At 58.4% G+C, this 14,681-nt stretch overlaps 1 protein-coding gene across 45 annotated transcripts in view; it reads left to right on the forward strand.

Moving 5' to 3' along the window:
• OBSCN (obscurin, cytoskeletal calmodulin and titin-interacting RhoGEF) overlaps positions 1 to 10,066 on the forward strand; it is a 198,606-nt gene extending 188,540 nt beyond the window's left edge. For all 45 annotated transcript variants that reach the window (XM_058740572.1, XM_058740604.1, XM_058740654.1 and 42 more), the window contains 19 exons: positions 328 to 388; positions 776 to 853; positions 1,158 to 1,330; positions 1,476 to 1,502; positions 2,075 to 2,227; positions 2,324 to 2,369; positions 2,504 to 2,581; positions 2,969 to 4,994; positions 5,487 to 5,564; positions 5,882 to 5,992; positions 6,141 to 6,308; positions 7,222 to 7,344; positions 7,521 to 7,691; positions 8,125 to 8,209; positions 8,431 to 8,670; positions 8,898 to 9,121; positions 9,244 to 9,319; positions 9,463 to 9,612; positions 9,757 to 10,066. In XM_058740572.1, the coding sequence (XP_058596555.1) occupies positions 328 to 388; positions 776 to 853; positions 1,158 to 1,330; positions 1,476 to 1,502; positions 2,075 to 2,227; positions 2,324 to 2,369; positions 2,504 to 2,581; positions 2,969 to 4,994; positions 5,487 to 5,564; positions 5,882 to 5,992; positions 6,141 to 6,308; positions 7,222 to 7,344; positions 7,521 to 7,691; positions 8,125 to 8,209; positions 8,431 to 8,670; positions 8,898 to 9,121; positions 9,244 to 9,319; positions 9,463 to 9,612; positions 9,757 to 9,934 (4,246 nt within the window). In that variant the 3' untranslated portion in view covers positions 9,935 to 10,066. The remainder of the gene's footprint in view (positions 1 to 327; positions 389 to 775; positions 854 to 1,157; positions 1,331 to 1,475; positions 1,503 to 2,074; positions 2,228 to 2,323; positions 2,370 to 2,503; positions 2,582 to 2,968; positions 4,995 to 5,486; positions 5,565 to 5,881; positions 5,993 to 6,140; positions 6,309 to 7,221; positions 7,345 to 7,520; positions 7,692 to 8,124; positions 8,210 to 8,430; positions 8,671 to 8,897; positions 9,122 to 9,243; positions 9,320 to 9,462; positions 9,613 to 9,756) is intronic.
• Positions 10,067 to 14,681: the final 4,615 nt, after the last annotated feature.

A 14,681-nucleotide genomic window follows, 5' to 3' on the forward strand; every position in this document is an offset into this window, starting at 1 on the left:
ACAAGCCCTCACTGGGCCATCCCACGCTCCACGGGGCCTTGCCCAGCAAGGAGGTCAGACTTATGGGCCACACTCAGCGCTAATGCTGAGGGTCCTCAGGCAGCCTACCCGAGCTCCAGGGAGGGGTGCACATGCCCTACTCACCCCTCCCACTCTGCTGCTGTCCGCTGACCTTGGCCCCCCTCCTTGGGGTCCCTGTCCCTCCCACCCTCCACAGTCTGAGCACCAACCTCCCCAGCTTGGCCCCCACCCCCACCCCAAGATAGGAGGTGTGTGTGGGGCCAGGTGGGTTCCAGACTCCAGAGCTTTCCTTGACCTAAGCCCCAGGTGTTCCTCAGAGGAGCTGCTGGACCGGCTGTTCAAGAAGAGTGTGGTGACTGAGGCTGAGGTAACTGCACGGTCTCCTGTTTTCCCTGGCCACACCCAGCACGCCCCAGCTTGGAAACCTTCTGGGGTTCCCCAGGGCCTCATGGGGTGTGGTAGTTCCTCAGTAGGGCTCTCTAAGCCCTTCCATGCACCCCCCTTCCCCGGGGGGCCACTGCTTTCCTCTCCCAGTCACCACCTGGCTGGTGGGGCCCTCCCTCCTGAGACACCAGGTGCTTCCGGCTTTGGTCAGGCCCATCTGCTTTCCGGGCTGGAGGAATCCTCTGGCCTTGGGCTCTGGGAGGCTTTGCACACCACCTGCCCCGTGGGATCCGTGCCCAGCTCAGATCTGGGGGTGAGTGGAGCAGTAGGTGAAGGATGGCCCTCCTCTGAGCCCTGGCCTCGGTTCCAGGTCAAGGTGTACATCCAGCAGCTGGCAGAAGGGCTGCATTATCTGCACGGCCAGAGCATTCTCCATTTGGACATAAAGGTGCTTGACCTTCTTGGGGCCCTGCAGGGACCAGGGAGGGACCCTGAACATAGGGGGCGGGTAGATGCAAGTCTAGCACTTCCAGACTCTCTGGGGATGCAGAGTGATATCAGGTGGGGTACAGCTTGGATGAACTGGAAGCTGTCCCCAAATAGCACTAAAACCTACCCCAAGACTGCCCACTGTCCCACCGGCATCACCGTTGCCTTGGGACAGCCCTTCACAGACCCCTGTGTGTTCCCTGCGGCCCTGGGAGCCCCCTCCTTAGGGCATGGCCTCCCCTCTCCCTGACTGTGTCTCACAGCCCCCAAATATCCTGATGGTGCATCCTGCTCGGGAGGACATTAAAATCTGCGACTTCGGCTTTGCCCAAAAAATCACCCCAGCAGAGCCACAATACAGCAAGTATGGCTCCCCAGAGTTTGTATCCCCTGAGATCATTGAGCAGACTCCCGTGAGCGAGGCCTCGGACATCTGGTAAGTGAATGGCCACTGGGGATGCCAGCAGCCCCTGCCCCACACACAGTCGCTGCCCCTCCTCCCACACCCCCCAACTCTGAGCATACCCTTTGCCCGAAGCCCAGGCATGGGATGACTCAAGACTGTGCTTTTGCTCCTGCAGGGCCATGGGGGTCATCTCCTATCTCAGGTAAGCAGACACCTGCCTCTGTCAACCACCCCCTCTGAAACCAAGCGCCGATCCCTTCCCCATCAGACCCATGACAAGCCATGTGCACTACTGGCTGCTTCCCAGATCAAAGACCCAAGACCCACAGGGCAGCTATTATGGGAACCAGCGGTCAGCCAACTCTGATAAGTAGTTTCTGCTGCGCTCTTTTCTTACACACTGTGGCCCAGAGGAGCTTGGCTGGGTCACCAGGCAAAGCACTGAGCTGTTTCCCTAAAGGGTCTGCCCAGAGCTCCCTCATTACAGTTACAGCTGCCCTCGAGGAGGCTGCTCGTGTAGATTGAGTCTGGATCCCACCTCAAGCTAAGGCTGGGTACATACTCCAGGCTGACCCTTGATCCTTGTCCCAGGCTGAGCATGGATCTCTGGGCAAATATTGGCCATTTCTGGGACTCTCAGGGCTGGATAGGAGTGGCTCTGTGGCCACTGGGGGCCTTGTAAAAGACCCAGCACTGTTTGCTCTGGCCACCTGCCCCCTATGCATCCAGAAATCCAGGTCACTTCTGAAGGCAAAGTCATGTCTCTGCTTTCAGCCTGACCTGCTCGTCACCGTTTGCCGGTGAGAGTGACCGAGCCACCCTCCTGAATGTGCTGGAGGGGCGGGTGTCTTGGAGCAGCCCCATGGCTGCCCACCTCAGCGAGGATGCCCAGGAATTTATCAAGGCTGCCCTGAAGAGGGCCCCAGAGTGAGTGTGCCACCCTTTCCCGCCCCGGGTTCTCACAGGCCTGCCCCTGGGGCAGCTGACCACCTGGCCTGACCCCTGGCCTTCTTCTCCTCGCAGGGCCCGACCTAGCGCAGCCAAGTGCCTGGCCCACCCTTGGTTCCAGGTGAGCAGGCTGAGCCCAAGCAGGCCTGCACAGGGAGGGAAACAGGCCATGGGGCTGGGGAGGCGGAGGTCTACGTGGACCACAGGGTGCACCAGGGTCTGCCCTCACCGTCCCTGTCACCTGGGCCCTCTCAGAAGTCCGTGCCCGCGGAGGAAGCCCACTTCATCAACACCAAGCAACTCAAGTTCCTGCTAGCCCGCAGCCGCTGGCAGGTGAGCAGTGCAGCCTCGCGGAGGGGGTGAGGGTTAGGGTTAGACCCCCCCAAAAGATGCTGAAGAGGGGGCAGAGCTGCGAGGTGGGGGCTGGAGGCCCGCAAAGAAACCAGGCCCTCAGGGCTGGCTGTGCTTCCCCGCAGGGCCTGGGAGAAAGGGAAGCCAGGCTGGGGCATGCGCTCTCTGAGCCCCCGGGGCGGGTCTGGGAGGAGGTGCGTGCCACGCGCAATGCCCCAGCCTGGGCAGGAACAGAATGACACAGCCCTAGGGGATGAAGAGTGGAGCTTGTAACGCGCTCCAGTTCCTGGGTGCCCCTTCAGGGACCACTAGGAGCCGCAAAGCGGGCGGACACGCGGCTGACGCGCCCCTGTCCCCCGCAACCCCCAGCGCTCCCTGATGAGCTACAAGTCCATCCTGGTGATGCGCTCCATTCCCGAGCTGCTCCAGGGCCCGCCCGACAGCCCGTCCCTCGGGGTGGCCCGGCACCTGCACGAAGGCGCCAGCGCCGCCTCCAGCAGCTCGTCCTCGTCCTCCGACAACGAGCTGGCACCCTTCGCCCGGGCCAAATCGCTGCCGCCCTCTCCGGTGACCCACTCCCCGCTGCTGCACCCGCGGGGCTTCTTGCGGCCATCCGCTAGCCTGCCGGAGGAGGCCGAGGCTTGCGCATCTGCCGCCGCCGCGCCTCGGCCGGCGTCGCCCCCAGGTGCAGAGGTGCCTGCTACCCCGGGCTGCGTTCCCCGCCAGAGTGTCATCCGCAGCCTCTTCTACCAGCAGGCAGGCGAGGCCCCGGAGCGCGGAGGCCCCGCCATGGGCGGCAGGCGGCACCCCGCCCGGCGGAGGCACCTGCTCAAGGGCGGCTACTTCGCAAAGGCCCTGCCCGGCCTGCGGGAGCCGCTGCTGGAGCATCGCGCGCTGGAGGAGGAGGCCGCCCGGGAGGAGCAGGCCGCTCTGATGGCCAAAGCGCCCTCCTTCGAGACCGCCCTGCGGCTGCCTGGCTCCAGCGCCCGAGTGGCACCCAGCCGCAGCCGATCCCTGGAGCTCGACCAGCCACACTCCGCCAGCTCCTCCACTGAGGCCTGTGGCCGGGGGCAGTGCCCTGCCCCAGGCCTCTCAGGCCTCCAGATAGCCTCAGGGGAGAGCCTGCCAGGAGGGGTCACATGTGCCCAGGAGATGCAGCGTCCAGAGGGATCCCAGCAGGGGCCAAGACTATTGCCATCCATAGGGGGCCTCCCAGGGTCTGCTCAGCAAGAGGGGTCATCCCAGGACAGCTGTAGGGAACAGCCCGCCCCTTCCTTCCATCCCCAGTGGGGTTCCGCTCCCCTGCAAGGCTGTCAACCCCTTAAGGCTGTTACACCACAACTTTCTGGCTCCTTCCCTTCAGAGCAGTGCACGGGGCCCCTCTGGGCATCCTCCAGCCCCTTCCTCTCAGGGGAGACCCAGGCTCCCCTCTCCCCAGCCCAAGAAAGCTGCCAGCCAGGCTCTATGGAGGGTCCAAAGGACACTTGTCTCCCTGGGAGGCTGAGTCCCCCTAGCTCCTCAGGGCTGGCTTCCCAGGTGGGCACGGGGCCTGGTCCCTCCCAGGATGCCACCCTGGAGCTGGAGGATGCATCAGAACCGGAGCCCAGCCCACAACGGCCTCAGGAGCAGGCCACCATGCGGAAGTTCTCCCTGGGGCAACGTGGTGGCTACGCAGGAGTGGCGGGTTATGGCACCTTTGCCTTTGGTGGGGATGCAGGAGGCATGCTGGGGCAGGGTCCCCTGTGGGCCAGGATGGCCTGGGCTACCTCTCAGTCCTCAGAGGAGCATGATGACACTGGGGCTCAGAGCCCACCCCCCCAGGCCAGCGCAGCGCCCCTTCCCGAGGGCAGCGGGGCACCCCCAAGGGCCTCCCCAGAGCTGAGCTCGTGGGAAGACTTCGGCAGGGGCTCCCAGGTGTCCCTGGTGCAGATCCGAGACCTGTCTGGGGACTCAGAAGCAGCGGACACCTTGTCCCTGGACATCTCAGAGGTGGAGCCTGCCTACCTCAACCTGTCTGACCTGTATGACATCAAGTACCTCCCTTTCGAGTTCATGATCTTCAGGAAGGTCCCCAAGCCTGTGGAACCAGAGTCACCTTCCTCCCCGGAATCCGAGGCAGAGGAGGAGCTGGCTGAGTTCCCAGAGGCCACGTGGCCCTGGCCAGGCGCACTGAGTCCACCAGCCAGCCTGCAGATCACAGAGGAGCCAGAGGACATGGAGACCCTGCTCGGGGAGGCCACTGGCAGTAGGAAGCGGAAATGGTCACCCCCCTCCGGTGGCCTCTTCTACCTCCCCAGGAGACACACGCTGGAGGAGCCCCTGGAGCTGGGACTGCGAAGGAGGGTGAGGGCCTCGGTGGCCCACATCTCCCGCCTCCTGAGGGGCAGGCCGGAAGGTGACTTCCCCACCCCACTCCACCCCCTCCCTGCAGGTAGTAGGTGTCTTGTTTGCACTTTGGGGCACCTCGCCTCCGCGGCTGGGAAGAGCTGGGTGACACAGAAGCCACTCTGCTCCAGGGTCCTCTCCCCTGCCCCACATGGGGGCCTCTGTTTCTGAGGTCTCCTGTGTGGCCTCAACCCGCAACCCCCGTGTGCATCTGAGGTCCCTGTGTTGGGACATGAGGAGGCTTGGAGACACTGGTACAAAGAGAATCAACCCAGTCCTGGCCTCCCCAGGCACCTGTGGCCCCCGTCTTACCTGTCCCTGGTGCCCTTGCCCAGGACAGGCTGATCCTGACAGGGGTCAGAAGGGGGTGGTCTCTGCAGCAAATTTAGCTCATTTGCAACAAAAGTCTGTGGGATCTGGGCTCTTGTGCCCCATGTGGGAGTCCACTGTGGGTGGCAGCTGGGTCCCTTAGGTGTGACTTCTGGAGGCCTCCTCCCTGCAGGTCTGGAGAAAGAGAGCCCCCCCAGGAAGAAGGCAGGCCTGGCTTCCTTTCGGCTGGGCCTGAAAAGCAAGGACCGAGGTGGGTGTGCTGCCCTGGGGGGCCGAGCCACACTGCAGCTGAGGGGACCCAGCTGTGGGGGATGGGAGCCCCTCCTCAGTGCCCAGACCAGTGTGGGAGACAAGCTTACATCCACGGCGGCTGGAGCCCAGATGGGTGAAGGGGGGTGCTCTGGTCCCATTATTGGGGCAGTTCTGGAGGACTTTCTGGGGCAGGTGCTAGTGTTGAAGATGAGCTGAGTGAGGGTGGGCTTCCCCAGCATCCCCGCCTCAGGGGTCCAGGTTCTCAGGTTGGGGATCATCTCTGAAGGCTCCCCTGCCTCCCTTCATGCTCCCCAGCGCCATCCTTTCTAAGGGAGCTCTCAGATGAAATGGTGGTCTTGGGCCAGTCAGTGACTCTTGCCTGCCAAGTGTCAGCACAGCCAGCTGCACAGGCCACCTGGAGCAAAGGTAAGGAGGTGTCCTGGGGCTGGGGTGCAGGAAGGAGGAGGGCACTGCTCTCACTGTACAGAGGGAACCTGAGGCCCCAGGAGGGCACCGGTCTCCAGGCAGGGTGCATATTCGAGCTGCTCCCCAGGTGTGCTCTGTCCTGATGCAGATGGGACTCCCCTGGAGAGTAGCAGCCGCATCCTTATCTCCTCCACACTCAAGAATTTCCAGCTCCTGACCATCCTGGTGGTGAATGCTGATGACCTGGGAGTATACACGTGCAGTGTTCACAACACACTGGGGACTGCGGCCACCACGGCCGTCCTCCGGAAGGCAGGTGGGTGCACCGTGCCAGGCCCTCTGGGGGGGGACAGGGAGAGGGGCCACCCCACATGCCACTGCCTCCTTCTGGAGGTTTCCTCCAGGCCCACGGAGGCGGGGGAGGGGATGAGACTCTTCTGGGGTGCCTGGAGACCCCTTATCACTTTGAAGGTGGGTTTATGCCGGGCCCCTCTGCTGGAGGCCTACAGAATGTGACGCTCACCAGCCAGTTGTGCACACCCCAGCACACTGCCAGGCCTGGAGGGGCCACAGAGGGTAGGAGTCCGCTCTGCAGGCTGGAACCCCCAGGATGGGAGGCAGAAGGCAGGAGGCAGGGTGGCCCACCTGGCCCAGCCCTCTCCCCTGCCCTTCTGGGCGGCGGGGGGGGGGGCTCCTCTCCTTGCATTTCACATGATACCCCCCCTCCCAGTTCTTCTAGCCAATGGAGGACCAGGCTGCTTCCCATTTTGTATTTCTATTATGGTCAAACTATGATCTCAAAAACAGTGCAGGGGACGCCAAACAGGAGCTGTGGGTGCAGCTCTCGGGCCCTGGCTTGATTCTCAGCAATGGCCAACCAGCAGATGTTAGGTGAACCTGAGCAGCCAGGACAGGCCTCCCTGTAGGGGGCCTGGCACTGGCAGAGGGCTGTCTTTGAGGGCCACTCTACGGGCTTCCTGAGTACATGGTGGGAAGGGAGCCTGGCAGGGTACACACCTACCAAGGCCCCCACCACAGGAGGCCCTGGGCCCTTCTACTTACTGGTCAGTGCTGGAAGGGGACCCCGAACGAATGGGACTAGGGGATGGTGGGCTCAGGGTCCTGGCTGCAGGTGTAGGAGGGCAAGGCGGGGCGGGCAGGGGCTCTGAGCTGCATCGGAAGCCCTGGAAAGGCCCCCCCCACCCTGACTGCTGACTGTGGCCCCGCAGAGCGCCCCTCGTCTTCCCCCCGCCCAGACATCGGGGAGGTATATGCCGATGGGGTGCTGCTGGTCTGGAAACCCGTGGAGTCATACGGCCCCGTGACCTACATTGTGCAGTGCAGCTTGGAAGGTGCGAGCCGTCCCGGTGGCCCCCGGGTGCCCATCGGGGAAGCCTGCCTGGCTGGGTGGCCTCAGGCAGAGCCCAGCCAACTCCGTGCTCCCTCTGGGAGGGGTCTGTCCACCCCTTGGCCCTGGGGAGGGGGGCCTTGGACTAGTGCTCACCCATGCCCCTCCTGTGTGGCCCAGGTGGCAGCTGGAACACCCTGGCTTCTGACATCTTCGACTGCTGCTACGGTGCCAGCAAGCTTTCGAGGGGCGGCACATACATCTTCCGAACGGCCTGCGTCAGCAAGGCGGGCATGGGTCCTTACAGCAGCCCCTCAGAGCCAGTCCTCCTGGGAGGGCCCAGCCACCTGGGTGAGCCTGCTGGGCGGGGCGGTGGCCATGCGCTGCCACTCCAGTCACACGTACTCTCTGGGATGCTTTTTAAATTTATTTTTGTTTTATTTATTTTTGAGAGAGAAAGAACATGAGCAGGGGAGGGGCAGAGAAAGGGAGAGAGAATCCTAAGCAGGCTCTGAGCTGCGGATTTGAACTCACCAACCATGAGATCATGACAAAAGCAGAAATCAAGAGTCAGACGCTTAAGGGACTGAGCCCCCGGGACTGCCACTGGGAAAGTTTGGTTTAACCTGTAGGTCCCTGCATCTCCATGGCCCAAGGAATGAGGTCAAAGTGTGGGGATTCACAGAAGGGCCCCTGTCAGGGTGCCTGGGAAGGGGGAGAGGAGACGAGGTGGGGGGAGCTGGGGCTGGAGGGGTGCCTCCGTCACTGACTCCTTCTCCCGTAGCCTCTGAGGAGGAGAGCAGCGCCTCGAGGCCAGCCCAGCCCCTCCCCAGCACGCAGACGTTCGCCTTCCAGACGCAGATCCGAAGGTAAAGGGAAGGCGGACCTCCCCGCCACAGCCCACCACCCCGCTGGCCCGGCCTCCCTCCCCACTTGGCGCCTCCACCCAAGTTTGGTTCAGAGCCTCTGTGCCGTCCTCCCCCTTCCCGGAAGGCTCTGGTCACCTCCCGCTGGGCTTGCTTTACTGATACTGGGAAGGAGGGTGCGTGGGGGGTGTCCTCACAAGCCTGGCCGGTGCCCCCTCGCCCAGGGGCCGCTTCAGCGTGGTGCGGCAGTGCCGGGAGAAGGCCAGTGGACGCGCGCTGGCCGCGAAGATCGTTCCCTATCGCCCCGAGGACAGGACTGCCGTACTGCGCGAATACGAGGCTCTCAAGAGCCTGCGCCACCCGCACCTGGCCCAGCTGCAGGCCGCCTACCTCAGCCCCCGGCACCTGGTCCTCATCTTGGAACTTTGCTCGGGACCCGAGCTGCTCCCCTGCCTGGCGGAGAGGTGAGGGGTGGCCTGCCTGCTGGTCCCGGGGCGGGAATGTAACGAGCGTCGGAGCGCGGAGGGGCGCGCGGTGCGTACCACCTCCGGGCTCCGCCTCCACCGACCAGCCCACGTCCCGGAACTTTAGCAGAGCGGGGGTGCCCCTCCCAAGCCCACGGGCAGGGCTTGTGTCTCCGCGCCCCTTCTGCCGTGGACAGAGCCGAGCCCCTCTTCTCACGCGCCCCCAGGGTCTCCTACTCAGAGTCGGAGGTGAAGGATTACCTATGGCAGATGCTTAGCGCCGCCCAGTACCTGCACGCCCAGCGCATTCTGCATCTGGACCTCAGGTCCGAGAACATGATCGTCACCGAATACAACTTACTCAAGGTCGTCGACCTGGGCAACGCCCAGAGCCTCGCCCAGGAGAAGGTCCTGCCCTCCGAGAGGTTCAAGGACTACGTGGAGACCATGGGTGCGCGGGGAGCGGAAGCCAACCTGACCTGGGGGGAAGGGTGGGCCAGGAGGAAACCCCGCCCCCAGGTCTGCGTCCCTCCCCAGCCTCTCACCTGTGCCCTGACCTGTACTCACTCCCAGCTCCCGAGCTCCTGGAGGGCCAGGGTGCCGTCCCACAGACCGACATCTGGGCTATAGGCGTGACAGCCTTCATCATGTGAGTTCTCCGAGCGCAGGGGCGGGGGGGGGGGGGCGGAGAGACTGGGCATCCACGGAGGGTTCTCCCAGACCCCCCGCTGTTCCCCCCCACACACACACACCCGATGGTTACCTGAGTCTCCTGATCCCCCACGCGCGCAGGCTGAGCGCGGAGTACCCGGTGAACGGTGAAGGGACACGCGACCTGCAGAAAGCCTTGCGCAAGGGGCTCATCCGTCTGGGTTGCTGCTACGCGGGGCTGTCCGGCGGCGCGGTGGCTTTTCTCCGGAGCACGTTGTGTGCGCACCCCTGGTAAGGTGGCCGTCCTGCCCGTCGCATCACCCTGCGCTCCGCCCCGCGCCCAGCCCTCCCACCCCGCCTGGCCCACGCCCTACGTCCCTTCTCCGCTCGGCCTCCGCTCCCAGAGCTCAGCTGGTACCGTTTCCCTCTCTCCAGGGGCCGGCCGTGCGCGACCAGCTGCCTACAGTGTCCATGGCTAACCGAGGAGGGCCCTGCGGGCTCCCAGCCCGCGGCTGTCTCCTTCTCCACCGCGCGACTTCGAGCCTTCGTGCGCCAGCGAGAGAAGAAGAGGGCGCTGCTGTACAAGAAGCACAACTTGGCCCAGGTGCACTAAGCACCCGGCCTGGCAGAGAGGGTGTGTGTGTGATGGGGGGTGGGAGGTCGCCCTTCTGGGCTGCGCCCCTCAGTTTCCGCTCTAGGACTCGCTGTATATGAACAGACAGGCCAATAAAAAAGCAGAACCGGATGAAGTGTTATCTCTTTCTTTGTGGGTTTGTTTGTTTGGAGAAGGAGGAGAGGGTTCCGCCACCTCACTTGGAGGTTGGGGGCCAATCAGACAGCAGAACTGCCCTTCCCTGTGGAGTGGGTGGAAGTCAGGCATCCTGGTTCATGGAGTGGGGCAGCCAGGGCACCCTCAATGGAGGTGACCAGCTCATCCAGCTTACAGTCCTGGGGAAACTGGGACAGTTGGTCCCCAGCATCGCCCCACCAGCTGGCCCCCAAGGCACCTCTCCTGGGCTCCTGGATGCTCCAAAGTGCATGGATAGAAAATCATCAGCTTGGCCCCCATTGTCACCTCCCTGGCCTGGTGTGGCCTCCAGAATTGGCCACAGCAGCTCTATCTCAGTCGGAGGCAGAAAGGAGCCTGGTGGGTGACCAGCAGTCCCTCCCCGCCAGAGGGAGGCAGAGGTGGATTCTTATACAGGAGGGCCGTCGAGGCTGAAGAAGGATCCTGAACCAGAGTCCCCCCAACCCCCTGCCTCCTGCTCCTGCTAGATGTTCTGGCCACTCTCACGGGGAAATCTCATTTGGAAAGAATGTGTGGTTCTGATGTGCCACAAGCACTTGCTGCCTTGTTTGATCTCTACCAGTTCTAATTCTAGTTTCAGTTAGGAATGGCCTCCCTCCAGCACTCCCTTCTGGGACAGGTCCACTGTGCGCAGGGACTCTGAGCCTTCTACTGAGAGTCCCTCCACAGTCCTGTAGCCCTGACCACTCTTGTTCAGACACACAGTGAACACACCTCTAGTCTCAGTCCTCATGATCTACATCTGAGCCCACTCCTTCCTCTCCATCACATGCTCATCCAGCCCCAGCTGGCTTGGCTCTGCACATGGGGACCCAGGTGAGACTTTGAGCAACCTGTCTTCTGAGACTGCATTTCTTTGGTAACCTCCTCTGTGTGATGTTCTGGGATGATATATCCTTGTCTAAGCCTGTTTAGATCTAATTTTGCAGGGTCAGCCCAGCTCCGACTAGCATATGTTGAGAGATACTCACTGGGGCTGCAGAGAGGCAATGTCTCCTCCAGTGGCTCAGCTTCCCTTGGTCCTTGCTGGTGGCTGGCCTAACTTCCCAGCAAACCCAGGTGTCCTTGAGAGTTCTACCTTGTTACTCTGCCCCTGTGCTTAGTGCACAGTGGCTAGTGCATCCTCACAGCCTTGTTTTGGACTTGCCCTTTCTGATGTCATGTGGCATGATCCATGACCCTTTTCCCAGACTGAACCCTGTTGAATGAACTCACTCAGCCCCAAAGTCCCTGCATTTATCTGTTATGACATTTTGTTTGTAAGCTGTTTCTAGAGATCAAATCTAACACAACTTGTTTTTGACAGTTGTGTTGTACTTTATGATGTGGTAACTTTTTAAAATGATTTTTTAAAGTCTATTATTTTGAGAGAGGGACAGAGTGGGGCAGAAGAAGGGAGAGAGACAATCAAACAGGCTCCACGCTCAGCAAGAAGCCTGACACAAGGCTTGATACCATGACCCTGAGATCATGACTTGAGCAGAAATCAAGAGTCAGATGCTCAACTGACTGAGCCACCCAGGTGCTCCTGAATTTTGAAGATTATGTGTGTATTCTGAATATTAATCCTTTGTGAGATATGTGGCTTACAAATATTTTCTTCCACTTTGCAGCTTTTTTCCCCATCCTTTTAACAAGGCCTTTCAAAGAGCAAGTTTTAATTTTTTAGGACAGTAATTTTTATTTTTATTTCTTTTGTTAGTACTCCTTATGCCCAGCATGGAGCCCAATGTGAGGGACCCGAACTCATGACCCTGAGAGCCAGACCAGATCAAGATCAAGAGTCAGATGGCTAATCGACTGAACCACCCAGGCACCCCTAGAACGATTTATTTATTTATTTATTTATTTATTTTAAAACAAATAGACATGGGGGGGGGAAGAGAGGCAAACCACAGTCTTTTTAGTGTTTACTTTTGAGAGAGAGAGAGAGAGAGAGAATGAGCAGGGAGGGGCAGAAAAAGAGAGAGAGAGAGAGAGTGAGAGACAGAATCTGAAGCAGGTTTTAGGCTCCCAGCTGTCAGCACAGAGCCTGATGCGAGGCTGGAACTCACGAACCCTGAGCTCTTGACCTGAGCCAAAGTCTGACGTTTAATTGACTGTGCCACACAGGCGCCCCCAGATATATTATATTATATTATATTATATTATATTATATTATATTTTGGTTATTGTATTGTTCAGTTCCAAAATTTCCATTTGGTTATTCTTTTTTTAAAATTTTTTTTTTTTTCAACGTTTTTTATTTATTTTTGGGACAGAGAGAGACAGAGCATGAACGGGGGAGGGGCAGAGAGAGAGGGAGACACAGAATCGGAAACAGGCTCCAGGCTCCGAGCCATCAGCCCAGAGCCTGACGCGGGGCTCGAACTCACGGACTGCGAGATCGTGACCTGGCTGAAGTCGGACGCTTAACCGACTGCGCCACCCAGGCGCCCCTCCATTTGGTTATTCTTTATGTCTCTACTTCTTTCCTAAGACTCTTGATTTTTTTGCTGAAACATTTGACTTATTACTTGTTTCACGTGTGTTTGTAATTTTTGTTGAAGTATTTTTATCATAATAGCTTTAAAACATTTATCAGATAATTCCAACAATATTGTCATGTCAATATTGGTGTCTATTCCTTGTCTTTTTTTTTTTTTTTTTTTTTGCTTTCCACTCATTTTGGGATCTTCTTAGTTTTTGGTTCTTAGTTATGACAAGTTATGACTTTTTACTGATATGTGGACACTTTCATAACATGTTATGAGACTCTGGTTCTTATTTAAGGCTTCTGTTTTAGCTGCCTGTAATATAAGAAGAAGTATATGTGGTCTTTGTCCTACATTCCTGGCAGAGTTCCTAAAATTCCAGGCTCCTTGGAATTTCCTGAGTGGTGCAAATGTTTTTTTTGTTACTCCTGAAGAGTTCCTTTAGAGCACACCTTAGTTTATGCTAATGAAGTGACTTAGGATGGGAACCATGTGTGGCCTCGGGATGACCAGAAGGGCCAAGTGCCTAGAGGATTGGAACTTCCATCTCTATCCCTGATCTCTGGGGAGGGGAGGGGGCTGGAGTTTGAGCTCTATAAAATCGCTTGAACAACGAGATTCCAAGAGCTTCTCGGTTGATGAACACGCCAACTTGCCGGAAAGGGTGATGCCCCAGAGAGGGTATTAAAGCACCATCCTGTTCCTGTACCTTTCCCTGTGCCTCTCTTCCACCTGGATGTTCCTGAGTTGTGTCCTTTGTAGTAAACTGGTAAACCTAAGTGTTTCATGAATTCTGTGAGCCACTCTAGCAAATCATCAAACCTGGGGAGGAGCTTGTGGGAGTCTCCAATTTATTGTTGGTTGGTCAGAAGTACAGGTGACCTAGGACTTGCACCTTGGATTGTAAGTGGGAACGACTTGTGGGGTCTGGACCTTTAACCTGTGGAATCCGATGTTAATTCTAGGTATGCAGTGTCAAAACCAAATTGAATTGTTGGCTGCCTAGCTGATGTCCAGAGAATAAGAGAATTGGTTGTTGGTGATGGAAAGCAGCCCTGACTGGCTGTCTCCAACACTACTCCAGCAGGGGAAGGTTTGATGTTACCTCATTACTGCCTGGCAGAGGGGGAAGGGGTATCACTGACATTGCTGGCAGGGTGGGGGCTCTAGTTACTGTTGAACAGAGGTAGGCATTGCAGCTACCCTCTGGTCTCCTCTGACTCCCAGGTATTGCACAGCAAGGCTGAAAGTCCAGCTCCCCACTTGGTCTTTTATGGAACTCTCCCAGCAGGGGTGGGTTTGAGAAGGCTCATTACAGCCTGGCTGGGGCCAAAGTCTGGGATATTCAAGTTTTCTGTCCTGCTAGGCTGTTCCTGTCCTGGTCTTATGGCTAGAAGGAATAGGCTTTTGGGGGACATTTTTTTGTCAGTGCTCATTTGTGTTTCTGAGTTGCTGGCTTCTTGTTCTCCAAGTCTGGGACACATGAGGGAAAAAGAAAATGCAGGAAAATCACCATGGTGTTGCTCCTAGGATCACAAGTTCCCTACGGTCTACCTTGTGTCTCTACCTTTCAAGGTTGTTGTAGGCTTGTGCCCCACCCCCTCAAATTATATGTTCAATTCCTAACCCCCCGGACCTCTGAGGTGACTATATTTGTGGCAATATTTGGAAATAGGGTGTTTAAAGGGTTAATTAAGGTACAATGAGGTCACTAGTGTGGGCCCTAACCCCACAGGACTGGTGTCATTATAAGAAGAGGAGATCAGGACACAGACTGGCACAGATGGAAGACCATGTGAGGACACACCAATGAGAGAGGGGCCTCGGGAGGAACTATCCGTGACCATACCTGGATCTCAGACTTCCAGCCTCTAGGAGTGGGGAAAAGTAAATGTCTGTTATTTAAACCTCCTAGTGTTTATTATGCTGAGTTGACTAGCATAAGGGTCTTCTTATGTTTGTTTTATATGTAATTTCTGAGCTCTTATTTGTATCTAGTGAAGGGAATAGTAAGAAGCTCACATACTCTATTATCTTCAGAAGTGAGGGTCCTTTAGTTACCATTTTGGAGTATCTCA

This window comes from Neofelis nebulosa, chromosome 1 (genome assembly GCF_028018385.1).
Source record: "Neofelis nebulosa isolate mNeoNeb1 chromosome 1, mNeoNeb1.pri, whole genome shotgun sequence".
Classification (NCBI taxonomy): Eukaryota; Metazoa; Chordata; class Mammalia; order Carnivora; family Felidae; genus Neofelis; species Neofelis nebulosa.